Source organism: Macaca thibetana, chromosome 10, assembly GCF_024542745.1.
Source record: "Macaca thibetana thibetana isolate TM-01 chromosome 10, ASM2454274v1, whole genome shotgun sequence".
Taxonomy (NCBI): Eukaryota; Metazoa; Chordata; class Mammalia; order Primates; family Cercopithecidae; genus Macaca; species Macaca thibetana.
Window position 1 is genome coordinate 84,679,911 of NC_065587.1, and position 21,866 is coordinate 84,701,776.

At 36.3% G+C, this 21,866-nt stretch overlaps 1 protein-coding gene across 9 annotated transcripts in view; it reads left to right on the forward strand.

Annotated features, from left to right (window-relative positions):
- The window catches only part of MACROD2 (mono-ADP ribosylhydrolase 2), a 2,111,745-nt gene that overhangs the window by 2,044,191 nt on the left and 45,688 nt on the right, over positions 1–21,866 (forward strand). For all 9 annotated transcript variants that reach the window (XM_050745635.1, XM_050745636.1, XM_050745637.1 and 6 more), the window contains 2 exons: positions 347–421; positions 680–772. In XM_050745635.1, coding sequence (XP_050601592.1) covers positions 347–421; positions 680–772 — 168 coding nt within the window. The remainder of the gene's footprint in view (positions 1–346; positions 422–679; positions 773–21,866) is intronic.

Consider the following 21,866-nt stretch of genomic DNA (forward strand, 5'->3'; position numbering starts at 1 on the left):
AAATGTAGTTAACCCATACAGCCCAGAAATTATTGTAAAATTTGAAAATTTCCAGGTTGTGTCCTCTATCCACATCCTGTGCATTGATAAGCTATATAAGTATGGCAGTTTCAAATCAGTTTCCAAAAAAAAAAAAAGATTTTTTCCTAAATTATCAGGATATTTCTCAGAAAATAATTGATATAAATCTGACGATTAGAAAAATTGTATCTTTGCCCTCCACTTTGGTTTCAAAACTGTTCTCTATCTCTCCATGCACGATTAAAGCATGGTTTCTGAAGGTCAGGAATAAAGCTGTGATCATGCATATCACGTTTCTTTTATTTTTCAATCACTGTTTTGACAGGACAAGAGAATGATTCAACGAAGAATGAAATAAAAATTGAAACAGAATCCCAGAGCTCATATATGGAAACAGAAGGTACTGAAACCAAAATATATTGTTATCTTAGAATGATATGAAATTGTGAACCATGACTTCTGTATATACCTGTGTGTGTGAGTGGCATGTGTGTGTGTTTTAAGCAATGATTACTGGAGGATAACAACAGTGCTCAACTTGGTGTACCTATTGAAACTTGAAGGGGGAAGAAAGAACTCTAACTTTCTATGCCATAGTCTCTATTCTCTCAGTGATTCCAACTAAGACATCCCTGAGTGTCTGTCTGTCTCTTTTTAGAACTTGCATCAAACCAAGAAGATGCAGTGATTGTGGATAAACCAGAAGTGATTCCATTAACAGATGACCAAGAAGAAAAAGAAGGTGAAAAAGGTAGGACTGCTCTTAAATTAACCCATCAAGAATAGAAAGTTTCTGTGGATTCCTGCCTAGAATCCAACTATCAATTTATTCTCATGCAATTACAATTTGTAAAGGGGGAAAATGAACATTTCCTTAACCCCAAATCTCCTTTTGAAAGTGGAATAAAATCTAGAAGTAGCAAAATAAGATACTTGGAAGACTTACAGCAACTACGTATAGCATAAGGATGTTTTTGTTATTCATTTAGATTCAATTTAAATTTTTAAAATTACAGTATTGAGAAAGCCTATAAGAAATCAAAATTATGGGCTAGAGGGATAAAGTTCATAAAAAGTCTGAAATGGCTTTAAAGCAAATAGACTGACCTTTTTGTATGGATTTCATCTGTCTTCCTTCGTATAGTAGTGATGAAAGAAACAATTTATGTAGAAGAAGCAAGTTATATGAACCTAAATTGCAAGTTTGTTTGCTAATATTAGGATGCAATCATATTGAATACTGTTTTAAAAAATAAGTAGCATTATAATGATTTCTGAAAACTCAAGAGGAATGAATACTCCGTAAATATTAAGGCAGCATGCAGGGCAAGAAGCCAACGTATTGGAGTGAAGATAGAAATATTTTTAAAAATAGATGTTAAAAAATTATTCTGAGTAATTCAGGATTAATTGAAGAACTTAAAGAATTCAATGTTTAAATATAAAGCAATCTCTTAAAAGAAGCTCATGAAATAATTTTTGTTACAGTATATCCTAAATCATACTGCTCTTAAATAAATATGTATTTTCAAAGCAGTTGCAGAGTAATAACTTGACAGGTCTTGTTTAAAGAACACAGTGATCAATTTTGTTTCCAAATTAAAACTCAGACATGATCTCAATTGTAAAATCAGGTCAATAGCAACTACAGCTTCCAAATTATGAACTCTTCTTGGCAAGGGCATTGACACAGTTTAATTGCTAAACCATGTTAGAGATTTTGACACTTTTAAAATTTTGACTGCATTTACAGTGTGACATTCTTCTATGTCTATGCCTCTAATAAACTTTTCTCTATTGCAAATCGTAGTTCAGACTCACGACTCCACATTCCTGTCAAGTCAAATAAAGGGTATATTTGAAGTTATTTCATGTCTAATATTGATAACTGAGAATTGATACAACCCTTACTCAGAATCAGATACATGGTATTGCTCTCTTCAATTGCAGTTTTAAAATGTAAAATAGACAATGCTGTGCATGTTAGCTCAATTTCTCTCTAGCAGAAATTGTTTGCTTTGTTTATTGCATTTCAAGAAATGCAAATGGTAAAGAGGAACATCGAACAGCTGTACGTTTTCCTCTTTTTGACTTGACCTATAAGAAAAAAGCTGGCATTCAGCACACATTGACATGTTTCCCTTCTCCCAGAGCCTTCCCAAGCATTGAATGCATTGAATTCATTGAATCCAAGCATTGAATTCACTCTGATGACTGAAGAAGTAAATACCCTCCTTTCCTCTCTTCCTTGTAAATATGCCAATCTTTTTCTGATAATGGTGGAATAGCATGTGGGAAAAAAGCAAGGTGAAATTCTGCTCCTTGCTTTTAGCAACTATGAGGTTGAATTTCTTTGTTAAAATTTGACTTTTCACTGTAAGATGATTACCAATGCTGGTAGTCTTGAATTAAACACATTTTCTCTCCCATCTTTATCATAGATATTTCACTTGGCCCTGCCTTGAATATTTCTGGTATTTAAATTTGAAATAATTTTATACTGTTTTAAAAAATAAGTGAGCATTATAATGATTTCTGAAAACTCAAGAGGAATGAACACTCAGTAAATATTAAGGCAGCATTCAGGTCAAGAAGCCAATAGATTGGAGTGAAGATAGAAATATTTTTAAAAACATATTTTAAAAAACTATTTGTCATCTTATACTTTGCATCAAAGTAAGAGTGAAAAGCTATTTTGTTCCCTATGTGAAAAGTACTCACAGGAAAGGAGGCAATGTAGACTCATGGTGCTCTGCAGTAGCTCTGCTCCACCATTGATAAGCTGGGTGACTTTGGACAAGTTACTTAACCTACCTGCTTCAGGTTCTTCATCTGTAAGATGACGATGGCAAAAGTACCCGTCACATATATTTATGGTGAAAATGTAATGAGTAAAATGTGCAAAGCAATTAAAACAATGTGTGACACATAGAATGCACTCCATAAGTATTTAGTATTTATCATAATTTGATACATTGATGATAAAGTCAAGAAAATCCACATGTGATTTCCCTAAGTCCATTCATCATCCTTCTTCACTATTTTGAATCTGTTGAAAATCACATATTCTACATTATCCTTCAACAACAACTGGTTCTACCCATTTGATTGGCAGCACCATCTCAGGCAGGCAGTTTTGATGTGCTCTAAACTCTTTACATTGCCACATATTTTATTCTAAAGAGATAAAACAACTAATAGAAGGAAGCCAGGTGGAAGGCATTTCTCTCCATTCATAAACACTTTGTTTGTCAGTATCTCAATCTTGCATTTGAGAAATAAATAAAACCATAACTTCTATTTTATTAAAAAAAGAAACCATTGAGCTGTTGATAGATCCACAAAAGAAAAGTAGTAAATAAACTCAAAGTAGCAATTTTTTTACTTTCTTTTTATTTAGTTATTAAAAAGTCTTGTTTGAAAACATTTCGAGACTATAGCTCCAGATTTTGTATTCACAAAATAGTATCTTAATGGAAAGCTGTACATATGTATTAAGAATTATCTGTAAACAAAACAAATGAATATTTTATTATATTTGTAAAGATATTCTTTATAGCTTTAGAAGTATTCGTTCTCCTTTATTGTAAGAATCCTTTTAAGGAGGCAGAAAGTGATTCCTTAAAAAAAAAATCCAGACCGGGAAAAATATATAACCTTTTTCTCTCTTTTTGTAGCATTTTATAAGATTAGAAAATGTAGATAATCTTCAGGATACATCTTCTATGGCTCCCAGGTGTATGGGCACAGATGTTGCAACATTAAGTTTCGAAGTTAGCTCTACTAAAATATGGATTTTGAAAAGAAGGAAAAATATTCAGCAGAAGTTCATGCTGATAAAATTACACAATAGCACAATGGACACGTCCCTGGGAGACCTGAAATACAAAAATTTCAACAGGCATAAAGTGAGGTTTCACATATGGCAGCTTTTCTGATACAGCCACATTGCCTCTTCCTAAATGAGCCCAGTTTTATGATTTCCCAGCAGGACCTGCAACACATATGAAATCCAGTGGAATAACATCATTTAGGTTAATAACTAAATAGGAAAGTAATATTATAGAAGATCTTCTCTGAAAAGGATCTCATGTTTTAGTATAAAATATAAAGTCAGCATTAAAACATCTTTTTTATATTTGTTATTTAGGTGAATTTAGAAATATTTGACATAAAATGTTAACTATATCCACACTGTGTTGTTATTTCACAAAATTTTCATGTATGTTTATGATATATATTGGATTTTTTTTCTCTAAGTGTTACACAGAATGAATACATTTGGTCCCAATAATTTTTCATATCAATTAATAAGTGTAGCGTAGAATAGTAATCCTTTGTCTGTTTACCCAAGATTGAACAAAATGTTGACAGAGACTTAAAGTATATTATGGTTTAATGTTTTCTTAGAAAAAGATGCATATGGGCAGGCATGCAAGTAAAGAGTTAAGCACAAGCCAGTGACAAGTGTAAAGTATCATGCCCTTAGGTTCATGTTTTGAACCAAGCGTGGTCTGACCAGCATGACCTTGAGACGTAGTGTACACACAGCCACGGCTTCTAGCCCTGGCTGTGTGATTCCTGGCAATGCTTAAACTTTGAAGAATCCCAGTCTCTAGGGTAATAATGAGGGGCATGAACTCAAAATTGCAGTTATAAGGTTCTCCAGTTTTATAAATTTTCTTAGAAGGCCAACTCTGAAGGACCACATTCTTGATGAAACAAGAGCGATGGCATGGGAGCCAATGGTCAGTCATGCTGAAAGCTGAAATCATAGGTTTTCCTCAGTTTTAGTTATTGTACCCTATTGATAAAAATATAGAGGCACCCTAGGCCAGGCAAAAAAAAAAAAATCACCCAAATATATTAGGGCTTACCAGTGATTGGACAGCTAATTACTCCCTGAAGATACTTTAAAGGGGGAGGGGAATGCCTTTTAGCTCAAGGTGGGTTTACACAGAAACTCTGCTCAGAACCAAGCTGGATTTCCATCACCATCTTTCTCAGTCCATGTGGGAAACATCCTTTTTTGCAACTCCTCTGGCTACGATTTCATCTTTCAGTGAACACATAGCAAGTGAGCAACTTTCTCTTCTGCTTCTACCAGTCAAATCCATTAGAGGTTTATCTCATCTACAAAGCACCCCTGTATAGCCCTTGGTGTTTTCCATTTCTCATAGGATTCTTACATCGCTAGCAGAGCCCTTTCTTCTCTCCTTGAAAAGCAGACCTTGCACTAGCAATGTTGCCATACACAGAATACCTGCGTATTACACGATAGCACAATGGACATGTCCCTGGGAATAGAATACCTAACACTTGGGCCTTCATACACAAGCTGTGTTCTTGGCTATAAAGAGTCATTGCTCAGGCATATTTTTGATTCATGCAAAATACTGTATACACTTGCATCTTGAGTAACAAACTTACTGGAGCATTCTACTTTCAGAAAGTCTTTGTATCTCTTTTCAAATGAAATCAAGTTTAGTAATGCCCTATTATTCATAGTAGTAGCACCATTATTTAGTTTTCTAGGGCAGTTTTATCATTTGTTTTCTTCTTTTTTAATAACATTTTGAATCTGGAATTCAACAACCAAAATTATGTTTTAGGATATCCGTTAAATTAAAAATGTTGGTCTTTGTTTGGGTTTTATGAATATTTTAGTGTCTAATGAAATTCCTCATATTGGTTAAGTATCTTGAACATAAAAATTATAAAGTTTTAAGCTAAATTGCTTAGGTTTTCTACATGTCTCTATCTATGTAATGTAAACATACAGAACCAGTTCGTTCAAATTATGCTGCATAACTGACCTATAATTTTAAAGTTAAAAAATATAGAAGAATAAACGGTATATTCACTGCTACAATAATAATGTTGGTGTGGATAGCATATATGCATGTGTACGTCTGTAAAGTTAGATTATACATGTATAAAGTTCACATGTATCTACCCAGTAAGAAAGTTATGCAGGCCTCTTGAATTTGTTTAAATCCTCTAGCTTGCTGCAATCATCTTGTCTTTAAAGATTTAGAAAAATATTGCCCCGAACCTCCATTTTTCATGTTAGGAGAAATCTATGATCCCTTCCAATATCTCTGAGAATTCTTTGCTGTCAGGTTTATTTCTTCTACTCTCAGGCTCCAAGCTCCTGCCTCTGGTGACTTCTCACTTCAGCCTTTGCCTTTCCTTTTTATCCTAAGCTGTCTCTAGTTCTCACTATGGCTCCCACTCAGACACCACTACCACCTCTCATCCCTTCACTCCATGCAGTACCACAAACTCAAGGATGTGTGTGGGTTTAAGTGAATGTTAGCATCAAAACTTGTTATTAACTTGTGCATGTCCATGTGGGGAATTTTCAGAGACCATCTCTTGTAAGTCTCCAGCATCCAGCTACATCCTGTATCACCCTTTGTCTTCCTGATTTCTTGCCCTTCTTAACACTCCAGTTTCATTTACAGTTTAACTTTGTATCATGCCTATGTCCTTCTGGTCTTGCCCTGAGTTATATGATTCTACAACCATGTGGCTTATCAATCCACATGGCTTATGAAAGTAATTTGCAAAAACAAAAGATCACTTGCATAAGTGGAATTCTGTCTTTAAATGTTGAACTTATTCCTTTCCGCCGAACTAGAGCTCTACAACTCTCTGTGCATAAAGTACCTGGATTTTTTTCACAACTGATAAAAAGGTTAACATGTACTTGCATCTAAACATAATATTGTTTTACATATATTATCCTGAAATACTTCAAAAAAATTAACCTTCTCTAAAGATAGTGAGTATAATTATTAACATTTGTTCCTTATATTTAACTTCCTCCCAAAGGCATTATATAACGCTAAATTGAAATTTTCAGAAAGATAAAATTTGACTGTCATACAACTATAAAATCAATACAAGTAAAATATTTTATTTAAATGATTAACTAGTAAGGGAATCATTAAGATGTTAAAACTGGTTCAAAAGAGAATTTGAAGAGAGAGTGTGTGTGTGTGTGTCTGTGTGTGTATGTGTATGTGTGTGTGTGTGTGTGTGTGTGTGTGTGTGTGTGTGTGTGAAATCCATCTATTATCTATGCAATGCCTTTTTGTCAATAACAGACCATATATGTCACGGTGGTCCCATAAGATCATGGATACTACATTTTTACTGTACCTTTTCTATGTTTAGATATGTTTAGATATAAATACTTACCATTGTGTTATAATTATCTACAGTCTTCAGCACAGTAACATGCTGTACAGGTTTATAATCTAAGAGCAATAGACTATACCATATAATCTTGGTATGTGGTAGGCTATACCATCGAGGTTTGTGTAAGTACACTCTATGATGTTTGCATGATGAAATCACCTAGCAACGTATTTCTCAGAATGTATCTTCATCTTAAGCAATGCATGACTGTATATTGGTTATGAATTATGGCTATATGGATATACACATGGATCCATAATACACACATTCAGAAACACTGAATATATCCATACAAACACACACAATTCAGGAGCACTGAAAATTTCCAAACTGGCTAATATCGTACAGGACAATACAACATATCCTTTCTTTCTATCAGACAAAATTCATTTTCATTGATATGAACAAATCTCATTTTCATTACTTCAAGTTTTCTACATGTTACCTTCTACCTCTACAGATGTGTAAAATAGTCTAGTGAATAGAAAAGAATACACCCTCATAGAACCAGATAATCCCAGATAGTCTGGAGGGCAACACTGAACCTTCCACCACAGTGATACCCAAGGATCTCTTTTATCCATTGTCAAGTCTTAGACAATTTTTCTTGACAGTATACTGAAGGCAAAACTGCCTTTTTTTTTTTTTTTTTTTTTTTTTTTGAGACAGAGTCTTGCTCTTTTGGCAGGCTGGAGTGCAGTGGCGCGATCTCAGTCCACTGCAACCTCTACCTCCCGGATTCAAGCAATTCTCCTGCCTCAGCCTCCCAAGTAGCTGGAACTACAGGTGCCTGCAACCACGCCTGGCTAATTTTTGTATTTTCAGTAGAGACGGGGTTTCACCATGTTGGCCAGGATGGTCTTGATTTCTTGACCTCGTGATCCGCCCACCTCGGCCTCCCAAAGTGCTGAGATTACAGGGGTGAGCCACCATGCCCAGCCTAAAACTACCCTTTTTTACCTGTTTACCACCTCACTTATTTGTTATTGTTCACTATTTGATATATTTGATAGACAGTGACAAAACACTAAGATAGTATCAGAGTAGGGCAGTAGCTTCCAATTTCATCTGAGGTTGTAGTTTACTTGCTATTGTTTTATGGCAAGTACTGCTATTCTACATTTAATATAGTTGTACACACACTGTAGATGAAGGTGTACTTCTAAGATGCCTCAATTGTAAGATGTGCCATTATTTTACATATTCATAAATTTTCCAAAATCTTGCTTATTAAAGTAAGACACAATAATTTCTTATCATTTAGGATTTTTATATGTTTAAAAAAACTCTTTGAACAAGATGTAGAACTTTTTCATATATCACCCTTGAGAATACATAGAAAGAAAATTTTAGGCTAAAGGAATTAGTTACAGTATTGCTAAAACTTCATCAGATTCAGGGTCCTACTTCTAAATCACTTTCAATCAAAGTCATCAATATCTGTTTTTATTATACAATATTGTCCTCTGCCAATATCTTTGATGGTTCAGAATTTAAGAGAATTCATAAAGAATTTAAAACTCATTGGCTTGTAAGTCTCTTAAGACTTAAGTCTGTCTTGCTATCATGTAGAGTTAGCCTATTTTTTCTTTTTTGCTTCAACTTAGAGGCTGTTAAAACACTCCTGATTCACCAATTCCCTCCATATTTATTATTTTTCAGAGATTTTAATCCAAGTCATTGAAACTCATTCTGCAAGTTTGAGTACTTTTGGTTTTGATGCTAATGTCCATATGGGTATGATAAATTGTATCATCAGGTCCTGACCAACAAAAATTTTGTAACAATTCACTATTTCAAAGATGTTAAGATGTGAAAGCAGTGTACTTTATATTAGGAAATATAGTATTTATTTCACAATGAAAACTACTACACTGAGACTAGAAAATGGAAACGTGATTACAAGTGATATAATTGAGTAAAGTTATTTTTTTTTCTGCTAACTCTAATGACTGGCAGGGGGATCTTTAGTAGCACATCAGTCCACCATTACCCTACCGCACATTGCATAACTAAGAAAGTCATAAATGGTTTTATTCATACATTCAACAAATGCTTCTAATGCACATGTTATATGTGCCAGAAATTATATAGACACTAGCACTAAAACTGAGGAAGACAGACAAGCCACTGCTGGGCTCATTCTAAGCATAGAGCTCAGGATAGAAGTCTTTTTTTTTTTTTTTTTAACTTTTTAAGATTTCTCATATAAATGAGATCACACAGTGTTTGTCTTTGTCTTATTTCACTCAGCATAATGCCCTCGAGTTTCATCCATGTTGTCACAAATGGCAGGATTTCCTTCTTTTTATGACTGAGTAATACTCCATTATACATATATATTGCATTGTACACATATTATGTATACAAATGTGAGATATATGTGTGTGTGTGTATGTGTGTGTGTCACATTTTTCTCTATTTATTTATGCATCTATGGGCACTTAGGTTGTTTCTGTGTCCTGGATATTATGAATAATGCTGCAATGAACATGAGAGTACAGACATCAAGCTACTGGTTTCCTTTCCTTCAGATATCTAGCCAGAAGTGGGATGGCTGGATTGTTTGGTAATCCTATTTTTAATTTGTTGAGGAACCTCAATACTATTTTCCATAACGCCATACTCATTTACATTTCTGTTAACAGTGTAGGTTCCCTTTATTCCACATCCTCACCAACACTTGTTAGCTCTTTCTTGCCTTTTTGAAAAAAGTCTTCCCAACAAGCGTGAGGTCATATCTAATTGTGATTTTGATTTCCAGTTCCCTGATGATTAGTGATGTTCAGCACCTTATCTCATACCTATTGGCCATTCATAAGTCTTTGGAAAAATGTCTATTCAGGTCTCGATATCAACATAATGCTGTCCTCATAAAGTGAATTTGGAAGTTTTCCCTTCTCTTCAATTTTTTTAAAGAGTTTGAGTAAGATTGGCATTAATTCTTCTTTAAATGTTTGGTATAATTCACCAGCAAATTAATCTGGTCCTGGACTTTTCTTTGTTGAGAGGTTTTTGATTACTGACTCAAACTCTTTACTTATTTTTTGACTATTCAGATTTTCTTTTTTAAATCAGATAATCTGTTTTATTATAATTCTTACATGTTCGGGATATTAACCCCTTATCACATATATGGTTTACAAATATTTTCTCCCATTTTATATGTTGCCTTTTCACTTTGTTGATTATTTCCTTTTCTGTGCAGAAGCTTTTTAGTTTATTTAGAAAATCTGCTTATTTATTTTTGCGTTTGTCACTTGTGCTTTTGATGTCATATCCAAAAAATCATTGCCAAAACCAATATCAAGAAGTTTTTTTCCTGTGTCTTCTATATGAGTTTTACAGTTTCAGGTCTTACATTTAAGATTTTAATCTATTTCAAGTTAATTTCTGTGAGTGGTATAAGACAGAAGTATAATTTTATTCTTTTCTATCTGGGTATCCAGTTTTCCCAGCATCATTTATTAAAGAGACTGTCCTTTTGCCGTTCTGTGTTCTTGACTACCTTGTCAAGTATTAGTTGACTTTGTATGCATGGGTTTATTTCTGGGCTTCTCAATTCTGTTCTATTGGTCTGTGTGTCTGTTGCTGTGCCAGTACCATACTGTTTTGATTACTATAGCTTTGTAATGTAGTTTGAAATTAGTAAGTGTGATGTCAGTAAGTGTGAAGCAAAAAAGAAAAAATAGCTTTGGCTATTTGGGATATTTTGTATTTCCATATGAGTGTTAGGATTGTTTTCTCATTTTATGTGAAAAATGCCCTTGAAATTGTGATAGTGATTATATTGAATGTGTAGATTGTTTTAGGTATTTGGGCATTTTAACAATGTTAATTCTTTTGATTCATAGGTATGGAATACCTTTACACTTATTTGTGTCTTAAATCATTTTCCCATCAATGCTTTGCAGTTTTCATATACAGATGTTTCACTGCCTTGGTTAAATATATTCCTAAGTATTTTATTATTTTTGATGCTACTATAAATGTATAGTTTTCTTTATTTCATTTTCAGATATTCATTGCTAGTGCATAGAAATGCACCTGATTTTTTTTTTTTTTTTTTTTTTTTTTGAGATGGAGTCTCGCTCTGTCACCCAGGCTGGAGTGCAGTGGCCGGATCTCAGCTCACTGCAAGCTCCACCTCCCAGGTTCATGCCAATCTCCTGCGTCAGCCTCCCAAGTAGCTGGGACTACAGGCGCCTGCCACCTTGCCCGGCTACTTTTTTGTATTTTTTTTTTAGTAGAGACGGGTTTCACCGTGTTAGCCAGGATGGTCTCGATCTCCTGACCTTGTGATCCGCCCGTCTCGGCCTCCCTAAGTGCTGGGATTACAGGCTTGAGCCACCGCACCTGGCCGAAATGCACCTGATTTTTGTATGTTGATTTTGAATTCTGCAGCTTTAATGAATTTATTAGTTTTAACACTTTTTTGTTGGAGTCTATAAGGTTTTTAATAAGATTATATCATCTACAAATAGAGACAATCATAATGCTTCTTTTCTGATTTGAATGCCTTTTATTTCTTTGTCTTGTTTAATTGCTTTGTTTAGGACTTCTAGTTCCATGTTGCATAGAAGTGGTGAGTAGGGGCATCTTTGTCTTGTTCTTGACCTTAGAGGAAAAGCCTTAAGCTTTTTACCATTAAGTATGATGACAGCTATGGGCTTGTCATATATGGCCTTTATTGTGTTGGAGTACATTCCTCCTATACTCAAATTGTTGAGTTTTGTGTTTTTTTTTTAATCATGAAAGGGTGGTTAATTTTTTCAAATGCTTTTTCTGCATATATTCAGATGATCATATGATTTTTATCCTTCATTTTGTTAATGTGATATATCAGATTTATTGATTTCCATATGTTGAACCATCCTTGAATTCCAGATGTAAATCCCTCCATCCTTCTAAACTGCTGTTGAATTTGCTAGTAATTTGTTGAAATTTTTTGTATCTATTTTCATCAAGGATATTTGCCTTTAATTTTTATTTCTTGTAGTGTTCCTATCTAGCTTTGGTATCAAGATAATGCTGGCCTCATAAAATGAATTTGGAAGTGTTCCCTTCTCTTCAATTTGTTTGGAAGAGTTTAAGTAAGATTGACATTAATTCTTCTTTAAATGTTTGGTAGAATTCACCAATGAAGTAATCTGGTTGTGGGCTTTTCTTTATTGGGAGGTTTTTTGACTACCGATTCAATCTCTTTACTCATTACTAGTCTATTCAGATATTCTATTTCTTCATGATTCAGTCATGTTAGATTGTGTGCTTCTAGCAGTTTATTCATTTTTTTATGTTATCCAATTTGTTCATTATAATTGTTCATAGTAGTCCCTTATGATCCTTTGTATTTCTTTGGTATCACTTGTGACATCACTGTTTCATTTGTAGTTTTATTTATTTGAGTCATCTTTTTTCTTTAGTTGCCTAAAAGTTTGTAAATTTTGTTAATTTTTTTAAAAAACTCATTTTTATTCATCTTTTTTATTGTTTTTCTATTCTCTATTTCATTAGAGATGAGAGATTTCTTGAGAGGTTAGAGATTTCTGTCCTAATTTTTTATTATGTTTTCTTCTACTAATTTGTGCTTTGTTCCTTTGTTAGTTCCTTTAAGTGTAAAGTTAGGTTATTTGATATCTTTTTTCTTAATGTAGGCATTCATAACTATAAGTTTTCTTCTTGGAACTGCTTTTGCTGCATCCTGTAAGTTTTGGTATATTGTGTTTCTATTTTTGTTTGTCTCAAGATTCTTTTAATTTTGTGATTTCTTTTTTGACCTATTGGTTGTTCAGGACTGTGTTATTTAATTTCCATATATTTGTGAATATTTGTGAAATATTTTCTAATATTCTTCCTGTTATTGTTTTTTAGTTTATACGTTTGTGATGAGAAAAGTCACTTGACTTGATTTCAATGAACTTAAGATTTGTTTTATGGCCTAACATATGATCTATCCTAGGGAATGTTCTGTGTGTACTTGAAAAGAATATGTATTTTGCCGCTATTGAATGGAATGTTAGGTGTCTGCTGGGTTCATTCACTCTATAGTGTTGTTCAAATCTCTTGTTTCTTTATTGATTTTCTTTCTGGGTAATCTATCCATCACTGAGAGTGGAGTTTTAAAGTCCCCTACTATTATTTTATTGCTGTTTATTTCTCCTCTCAGTTCTATTAGTATTTGCTTTATATATTTAGATGTTCTGATGTTTGGTGCGTGAATACATACAATTGTATATCTTCTTGATAAATTGATTCCTTTATTATTACAATGACCTTTTCTAGTCTCTTGTGACTATTTTTCAGGTAAAGTCTATTTTGTCTAGTATAAGTTTAGCCACCCTTGCTCTCTTTTGGCAGCCCAAGCTGTCAATAAAAGCTAGAATGGTGAAGTGGGATTATTAAAATAGAAGTGACGGGTGAAAACCCAGGGTTAGAGTGGGAGCATGCATGGCCTTTCTGGCCATGCCAAGGAGTGTGGAGACTTACTGCCAACTAGAATCAGACAAATGATTTGATTCATCATTGATTCCTGTGTTTTCCATGTCATTTTACAGACTGAAGTCAATAAGAACCCAAAATTATTACAGTTATTGCAGTCTGCCAGCATTGGGTATAGAATTCATATGAGATTATATGAAATAAATAAAGTTTTCTTAGAACATGCAAAACCTAGCACATTTACTACCTGGCCCTTTATAGCAAAATACTGCTGAGCCCCAGTCTGTTTATATAAAACTCAATGTTACCCTGAATGTGAACTCCCTCATTTCATACAATAACTCTCAAATTATGAATCTTTGTCAACACACATAGACATACATGCATACACTTGAGATGTTTCCATGGAAACATGGATTTATTCTCACAATGCCATACCCTTCTGTAAGCATAGTCTTTGCTGTGTTTGCATCCCTCCCCAACCTGATAGATTGGAAGAAAATGGTGACCTCTGATGTCAGCCTCCTTTAAAGGGGCCCCAAAGCAGCATGCCTTGGGCCTCAAGTATTTCAGGCCAGAAGTGGAATGGAGTAATCCCTACAATCCTATACTCAGAAGCCTACTCCCTTACTTTGACTTGGCTTTATCTGGTCAGTCTCATTTTGTTTGGCTCTTTCAATCTTAGAATAAAAGTTTAAGTTTCCTTTAAGTACAGTTTTTTTGCCACTGTACATACAGTACTTAAAGAAGGGAGGGTTCTACCTACTTTCCCATGAACTGATCTTTGCCTTCTCTTAGGATACTACAAGTCAGACTTGAATTATGACTGTGAACTAAAGATCCTAATCATAAACATTCAGACAGAAAGACCATTTCAGTGACAGAAGTAACAAGTGCAAGTCTAATCTATAATGTATGTGGAGTAGATAGTGATTGTAATAATAAGGATGTTCATGTATACATTTTTTGTAAAAAACAAAATATTGTCAACCCAAAATATAATTTGTACATTTATACTGTGGTTGGAATAGAGGCTCAATGTTTAAATAAAAGACTTTATTTTAGTAAGCGAAAAGCCAAAACTATTCTGTCATAAGTTTTGGATGACATACTTACTGCATTTGGATTAGAGTTAACCACTTCACATCAGGTGCAAGAGCTTCCAGATCCCACTGATTGTGCAAAAGATATATCCATTTTGATTTGGATTCAAATGTAAGTGCTACTTTTCTCCCTGCTTCAGAAGGAAACTCAATTTCTTTTCATTACTCTTTATACATCAGGTGCCCTCATTTCAGCACAGTACGTAAAAAGCAGGTGGTATAAGGAGTACTTTGAATGTTAATTATTTTTTTCATTTATTTCACCATGAGGATTTACCTTTCAATGTGTTTTTACAATCAAGATGGAAACAATTAGGGAACTTGCTGTTTGAAAGTTTCACTACATTTATTTTATGACATCTGCTGCAATGATTAAGAAAAAAGAGAAAAAGGGAGGCAAGCATTTGAACAATAGCAAGGGGTTTGAATTGATTGTATGTGATTGCTTTATTTCTCTGTGAAACTTCAAAGGAAATGTTGTTGAGATGAATCAGTCACGTTTCTAACCAATAATATCATCCCATTGTTCGAATTTAAATTGTTTTACACAGAAGCACGAGTTCATTTTTCAAAGATGTTGTCATAGTTTATTAACCTTCATTTTTAATTGAACCTAGTTTTTGGAGACTGCAGAGAAATGAGGAAAAAGAGAAAAAATAGATATTTCTTCTGAAAGAAAAATTTCAAAGGGGAATGTTTTTTCCATTTGTCATATTTAGTTTGTTCCTCAAACTTTAAACCTAATTTACTTCGTCTGTTCTTTTGTTTCATAAACCTACAAACACAGTTCATAAAGTAAAAATATTTAGGATTAAGAGGTTCATGGTTCATAATGTATTAAGATATGGTCATATAATTTCAATGTAAGGGAGTACTTTTCAAAATTAATATAGCCAATATTTTACACTTTGTTACATTGCCCTATTTTTCCCATTAACAAAATATTATAGAAAACCTTATGCAATCAGAAAACAAAACTTGCATAACATCTAGTAATTAGATCAGATAAATACTAGACAAGGTAAATATAGTTATATAATATACTGTGTCTGTATGTATATATGTGTGTGTATACATAAATATATGTATTTCATATCTCCAAAGTCTACCTCTTTAAGAGATATTCTGTAAGTAGATCTCAAAAAGTTATCTCTAACAACGCAGGAACATATCCAGAAGGTATCTTACTATTTTATCACCTATAATAAGGAGTAAAAATTTTAGTCCAGTCACCAAATAACATGTGGGGTTGAAGGGAACATTAAGGGTTACTGTTTTTAATTGCCTGGAGTAGACAGAACAATGGTCCCCCAAAGGTGTGCTTGTCTTAATCCCAGGAACCTGTCCATGTGCTACATTACACAGGAAAAGAGACAATGCTGATGTAATTAAGTTAGGGAGCTTGAGAAGAGAACAATATCTTGGAGTATCCAGGTGAGCCCAGTGTAATCACAAGTATATCTATAAGCAAATAGGGAAGCAGGAGAGTCAGTGACAGGGAAGGAGATGCGTTGGTAGAAGCAGAGGAGAGACAAGAAGAGAGCGATTGAGATTTGAAGATGCTATGCTGCTCGCTTTGAAGATGGTGGAAGGAGGCGATGAAACAAGGAATACAAGTGGCCTCTAGAAACCGTAGTAGGTAATCAAACAGATTCTTCCCTGAGCCTCAAGAAGGAACATAGCTCAGCTGACACCTTGATGCTAGCCTCATAAGAAGACCCATTTCAGACATCTGGCCTCCAGAACGGTAAGAAAATCAGTCTGCTTTATGTGAAGCCACTAAGTTCGTGGTAATTTACTGCAGCAACTAGAAACTAGTACATTACCTCTACCACTACTCTAGTATTTTGCAACCCAATTTAGAACATTTCTTTTGAAAATCTTAGACTTTCTCACTGTCTTATTTTGGTTGGTGATGAGGCAAAGATGATTGACAGAGGGGTAGGCAAACAGAATACCCTCCTTCTGAGTCTCCTCAGTTGCACTTTCAATGATGTTTATCAATTAAAAACATATCCGGCATGAATATGTACAAGACGCTGGACTCGGGGCTGGGGCACAAACAAACACAAAATAAGAAAAACAAAAACAAAAACAATCTCAACCCTCGAGGGGAAGCTAAGCCCTCAGTAGTGAAAACAGATTCATCTGGATGGAAGTTCTTAAAATGTGTTCCTTGGACCAGCAGCTTCAGCATCATCTAGGAACTTGCTAAAAGTACAACTTCCTGAGCTCCCCTTCAAGTATATTTCTTATACAATAATTGCTGTGGTTTGGTTTCTCTATTAGAATATTAGGACTTTATGAAAGTTTGAACCGTGTGTGTGTGTGTGTGTGCGCGCGCGCATCTCTTGTGTTATACGCAGGAATTCACATTTATATATCCTAGAGACAAGACAGTGAAAACAATAGAAAGCAAAGAAGCAGAGTTTGGAGGCTCATGGTCCAGACAGACCTTCCTGGCAACAGGCTGCCTAATACTGCTTGGTCTGCCAGTAACCCTAGCTCCTCCAGGTGTAGCCCAAAGTGAAGGCAGAGGCTTTCCAAGTTGAATGTGCATGAAATCACCTGAAGCCTTGTTAACGCATGGCTTTCAGTGCCCTATCCCTCAAGTTTCTGGTTCAATAGATCTGGAGATGGCAGGCAAAATTTTGCTTTTTTTTTTTTGAGACAGAGTCTCACTCTGTTGCCCAGGTTGGAGTGCAGTAGCGTGATCTCGGCTCACTGCAAACTCCACCTCTCGGGTTCAAGCGGTTCTCCTGCCTCAGCCTCCTGAGTAGCTGGGATTACAGGAGAGCACCACCACGCCCGGCTAATTTTTGTATTTTTAGCAGAGGCGCGGTTTCACCATGTTGGCCAGGCTGGTCCTGAACGCCTGACCTCATGATCTGCCCACCTCGGCCTCCAAAAGTGCTGGGATTGCGGGCTTGAGCCACCATGCCCAGCCAAAATTTTGCATTTTTAACGAGTTCCCAGGTGATGGTGGTACTGGTGGTCCAAGGAACACAGCTTGAGAACCACTGGCAAAGCCCTCATTATCCAAACCAGCTGGCTCACAACTGCCACTGTGGGAGGAGATGCTCCTTTAGCATCAGGACCCCCAGTACCTGCAGCGGAGACACAGGGCATTAGGGTAACTGTGGTAAGGATGGGGACCTCTTCCTGACTCCAACCCACAGTGTGTCAGAGATCAGCCACTGATAAGCCTCTCTTCCCACACATGCCTTCTTTGTGCTCATTGCACAATGCATTTCTCCCACAGGGGCAGGTGATACGGACAAGGAAACACAGAGACTGCATGCCTAGGTTAGAAGAATACAGAACCAAGGACTGTGTTTGTTTATTGGAAAGCAGCCCTGGGGTACTCAAAGTGCATTCTGAGCAGCATATATTGGAGTTGTGTATACAAAATCATGTATACTACCAAAGGGTCCTTGTTAGGCCAGGGCCACGACTACTCCAAATGTCACGCTCAGGGTGAGGTTCCAGCCCCACCTGAGGTCCGATGGGAGTGGGTAGATGGGCAGATGGCTGAAAGAACACTCGGGGCTGTAGGCAGGTGAAAAGTAATTTTATTTAGCAGCTCTCTTATCAGCAGCTCTCTCACACTAGCTCTCTTATACTCTCTGCCTTTATCTCGGCTGTTTGCTCCGGCTCCGCAGCCCCTGTCAGCAGCCAACTCCCACACACAGCTGCACGGCCGGCCTGCAAGACCAGCTCTCCCTTAACAGTGTTAGCAGCTTAACTCTTTCTCTCTCTGGGTAGGAGTGCAAGCCATGGCTCCCATCTCTCCGTCTTGCAGTAAGTACTCTCTCTCTTTCTCTGGGCCCCAGTGCAAGAGCGCCTGTCCATCATCAGCAGGGCAGTTATACTTTTTACGGACAATAGTGACTCAGAGCCAAGTATGAACTTAAACAGGTTATGTAACAAGTGGTGTATACACCTGCGCCCTAAACTCACTCAGTCATGCAGGCCTGGATGTCCGCCTCGGCCTATTCTTGAGCAGAGCACATCCATATACCTTACAGTCATTCTTTCCTCATTTTAATGAACAGGATATAAGGGGGGAAAATGAAGATAAAAATTTCCCCATCATTTTCGTAGTCTTACTCGTCTTCAGTCATAGAAACGAGAAGGAGTCATGTGAAAGAAGATGGCCTTCTCTCCACAAAGGTTGAAAAAAGAGCGGAAATAGGATCGGGGGCATAACGCTTGCTCAATCGCAGGAGTTCCCCCACACAAAGTAAAAAGTAGCTCTGCTTTAGCAGCCCTATCTGATTTAAGTCAGTTTGTCTTCCAAAATCCAATGTTTTCTCAGCGGAATTTGAGGGGCTTATTTTAATAGGAAAAGAAAAAAGGAGAAGCCAAACAGGGCCTTTAGAGCAACACACATAAGCTGTTTGCCATATTGAATCAACACCTGGGGCATTGATCTGAAAGCTAAATGCAGGCTGTTCACCTGGATTGCCAAGTATAACAGAAGCAACTGGCTTACCAACATCAGAGAGAGCGCACTTCACCGGGGCTCCATCTGGGGTTGCCTTTGAGGACCAGAGATAATCAGAAAAAAAGTACAGAGGTTGTTCTGAAACCTAATTCCAACTTAGGAGCATTTATTTCTGCTTTCCATAAACTACCTGTGATTTCTCATCAAAAATGCTTTTCTAAACCCAGCTGGCCTAATTCTCCTTTTCTCCCTCACAACGTGTCTTCTTTTGGTGGCTGATCTTTGGCTCTGCTTATTCACCAAGCACAGTTGTTGTTGCCTAGCTCTCTAAGCTTGCGTCCTGCCTTTCCCAACATTCCAAGGAGTAACGATCTCATTGACCTAGTAATTAAAGAAATCCTGTACCTTTCCACGCTGGCTAGCTGCCCTCTTCCTTTTCCCCTATTGTTCTCTCAGTAACACCACCAGCAGATGGTTTGAGATTTTCACCCTTTCAAAAGCTTTATGTTTTTCCCATCTCATCAAGCATATCTCAGCCAAGTGTAATTAGCTTAAGGCTTTTGAGTCCTTAAGGGAGATCAGTTAAAGACCTGAGCAATTTCAATGAAGAGCTTGAAAAGCGAATCCTGGAAGGCTAAGGGTAACCACAGGAGAGCTGCTATTATTTAGAAGCACAGACCCTCTCCTCCGCCCATCCCTCCTTCTTTAGGCACTTTAAATTCTCAGAATATTCATGAGGCCTCCAGGGCTTTGGGACTGTATTTGGACCATTCTTGAGTAGGTGGGATGTTTAAGCTCTCACTCATCAGCGGGTCAGTTGGTTCCTTTTAATTGATTTCAATCAAGGGGCCATTTTTGGGTAGCCTTCAATTACTCTCAAATGGCCAACAGTTTGTTTGCTAAGTCTCTTAGCCTTTTCATTCCTTTCTTTATCCTTTGGTTGTTGGAAGCTAGCTGGCCAGATTTCTTTGTAGTTCAAGCAGTTCATATGAAGTCTAAATTAATTAACTGCAATACAGATTTGCACCCCACCTTTGAGTGATGGTGAACTCCCTTGATTCCTGAATAGCCAGATGTATTGCGGTAGTTGATCCCACAGCCCAAGCCCTTTTTCCCCATACTTGGGAAAAAGCAAGTTGTTTTGAGACCAAATTAAACTCTATTTTTATTGAAATGAAGTGGAGTAGTGCTTAAGTGTGTGAAGCAGATTGTTGGTGGGATGTTAAGAGAGAGGCCCAGGCTCTCCCTGGAATTGTGTGATGTGTATTTTCCCCGTGCTTTCAAGTGGGAGGCTCGGAGGCTCAGGTGTTGGGTAACAGGATGATTAAGTGTGTTCTCAGGTCTAGTTTCTCATTACTAAGACTTGGGTAAAAGGGGAATTACTTTTGTAAATCTACTACCATCTTTTTCAAATAAAAGGAACCAATGCCAATATTTGATTAGAATGGCCTATTTTTGTCTCAAGTATACTAATCAGCTTCTCTTTGAACAGTGATGCCTAGGTATGGAGATATGCCTATATTAGAGATTATACATCTACTGTACCATTAGAGGACATTACAATCACAACTTAGAGGAAAATTCCTTGTAAAACATGGGACGTGTGTCTGAGCAGTGGTATGACATGGAATTGGCTTGCGAAGCAGACTCCAAATACTTATGAATTAATTTATTGCTTTCTGAAAAATATGATGTAATGTTTGAAGTACAAATTGGCTTACAAAAATATATAAGCAGGGTGAACATTTTCTGTAGGTAAGACAGAAATGTAGCTGCATTTTATAAATGTTTGCTTTGCATAGGAGAATGATAAATTACAGTAGAGTTTCACTATTATTGCTTTGAATACAGTAGGCCTAAAGAAACTAGGATATCCCAGTCAACGAGGCAGTTCTGAACCACAGAAACCAGTTGCATTGGTGCAGAATAGGAAAGACTTAGAAGAAAAGAAACTGCTGACAACACCTTCACTTTGTAGCAACATACAGTGAGGCAAAGGACTATTAGCAAAGCTGATACCACAGTGTCCAGAAAATGTGCAGAGGTCATCTTCTAGAAGGCTTCTTATATAACAATTTCACCACTGCCATAGTGCTAGGGGCAGGAAAACTTTTGTTTATTCCATTTTTCAAATAAATGGTGCTTAAAAGATTTTTAGGCACAGTCAAAATAATATTTAAAAAATTTTCAAAACAATGGTATCTACTTTTCTTCAAACTGAAGTTGCAGGAAATTAAGCATATGAGGAGTAAAATATACCTGACCAGGGTCATACGTTCAGTAGGTGGAGCAAGGCCCTGACAATTGTTATCTAACTTGTGACCCAGCATTCTTTCCACCCTACCCTTTTCCCCTGTGAGCTGCTCTGAGGGGCTGTGGCTAACAGAGTATGACACTCGAGAGGTTATGTACTGAATTGTAACTTATCATTTTAACTTAAAATCCCCCAACTTTCTATACATTTCACAGTTGGAACCTGGAGGTGACCTGGTTCAACCTCCCACTGTGATGCACAAAGTCTTAATGATTTCCTTCCCAGCTGATGCTGTGGCCTCTGTCAAGGGACAGGCATGATGGGGAGCTCACTACCTTTCCACAGGAGTTCTTTTATCCTCAAAGATTGAGTGTTTACAAATGAACTTGATTTTCCT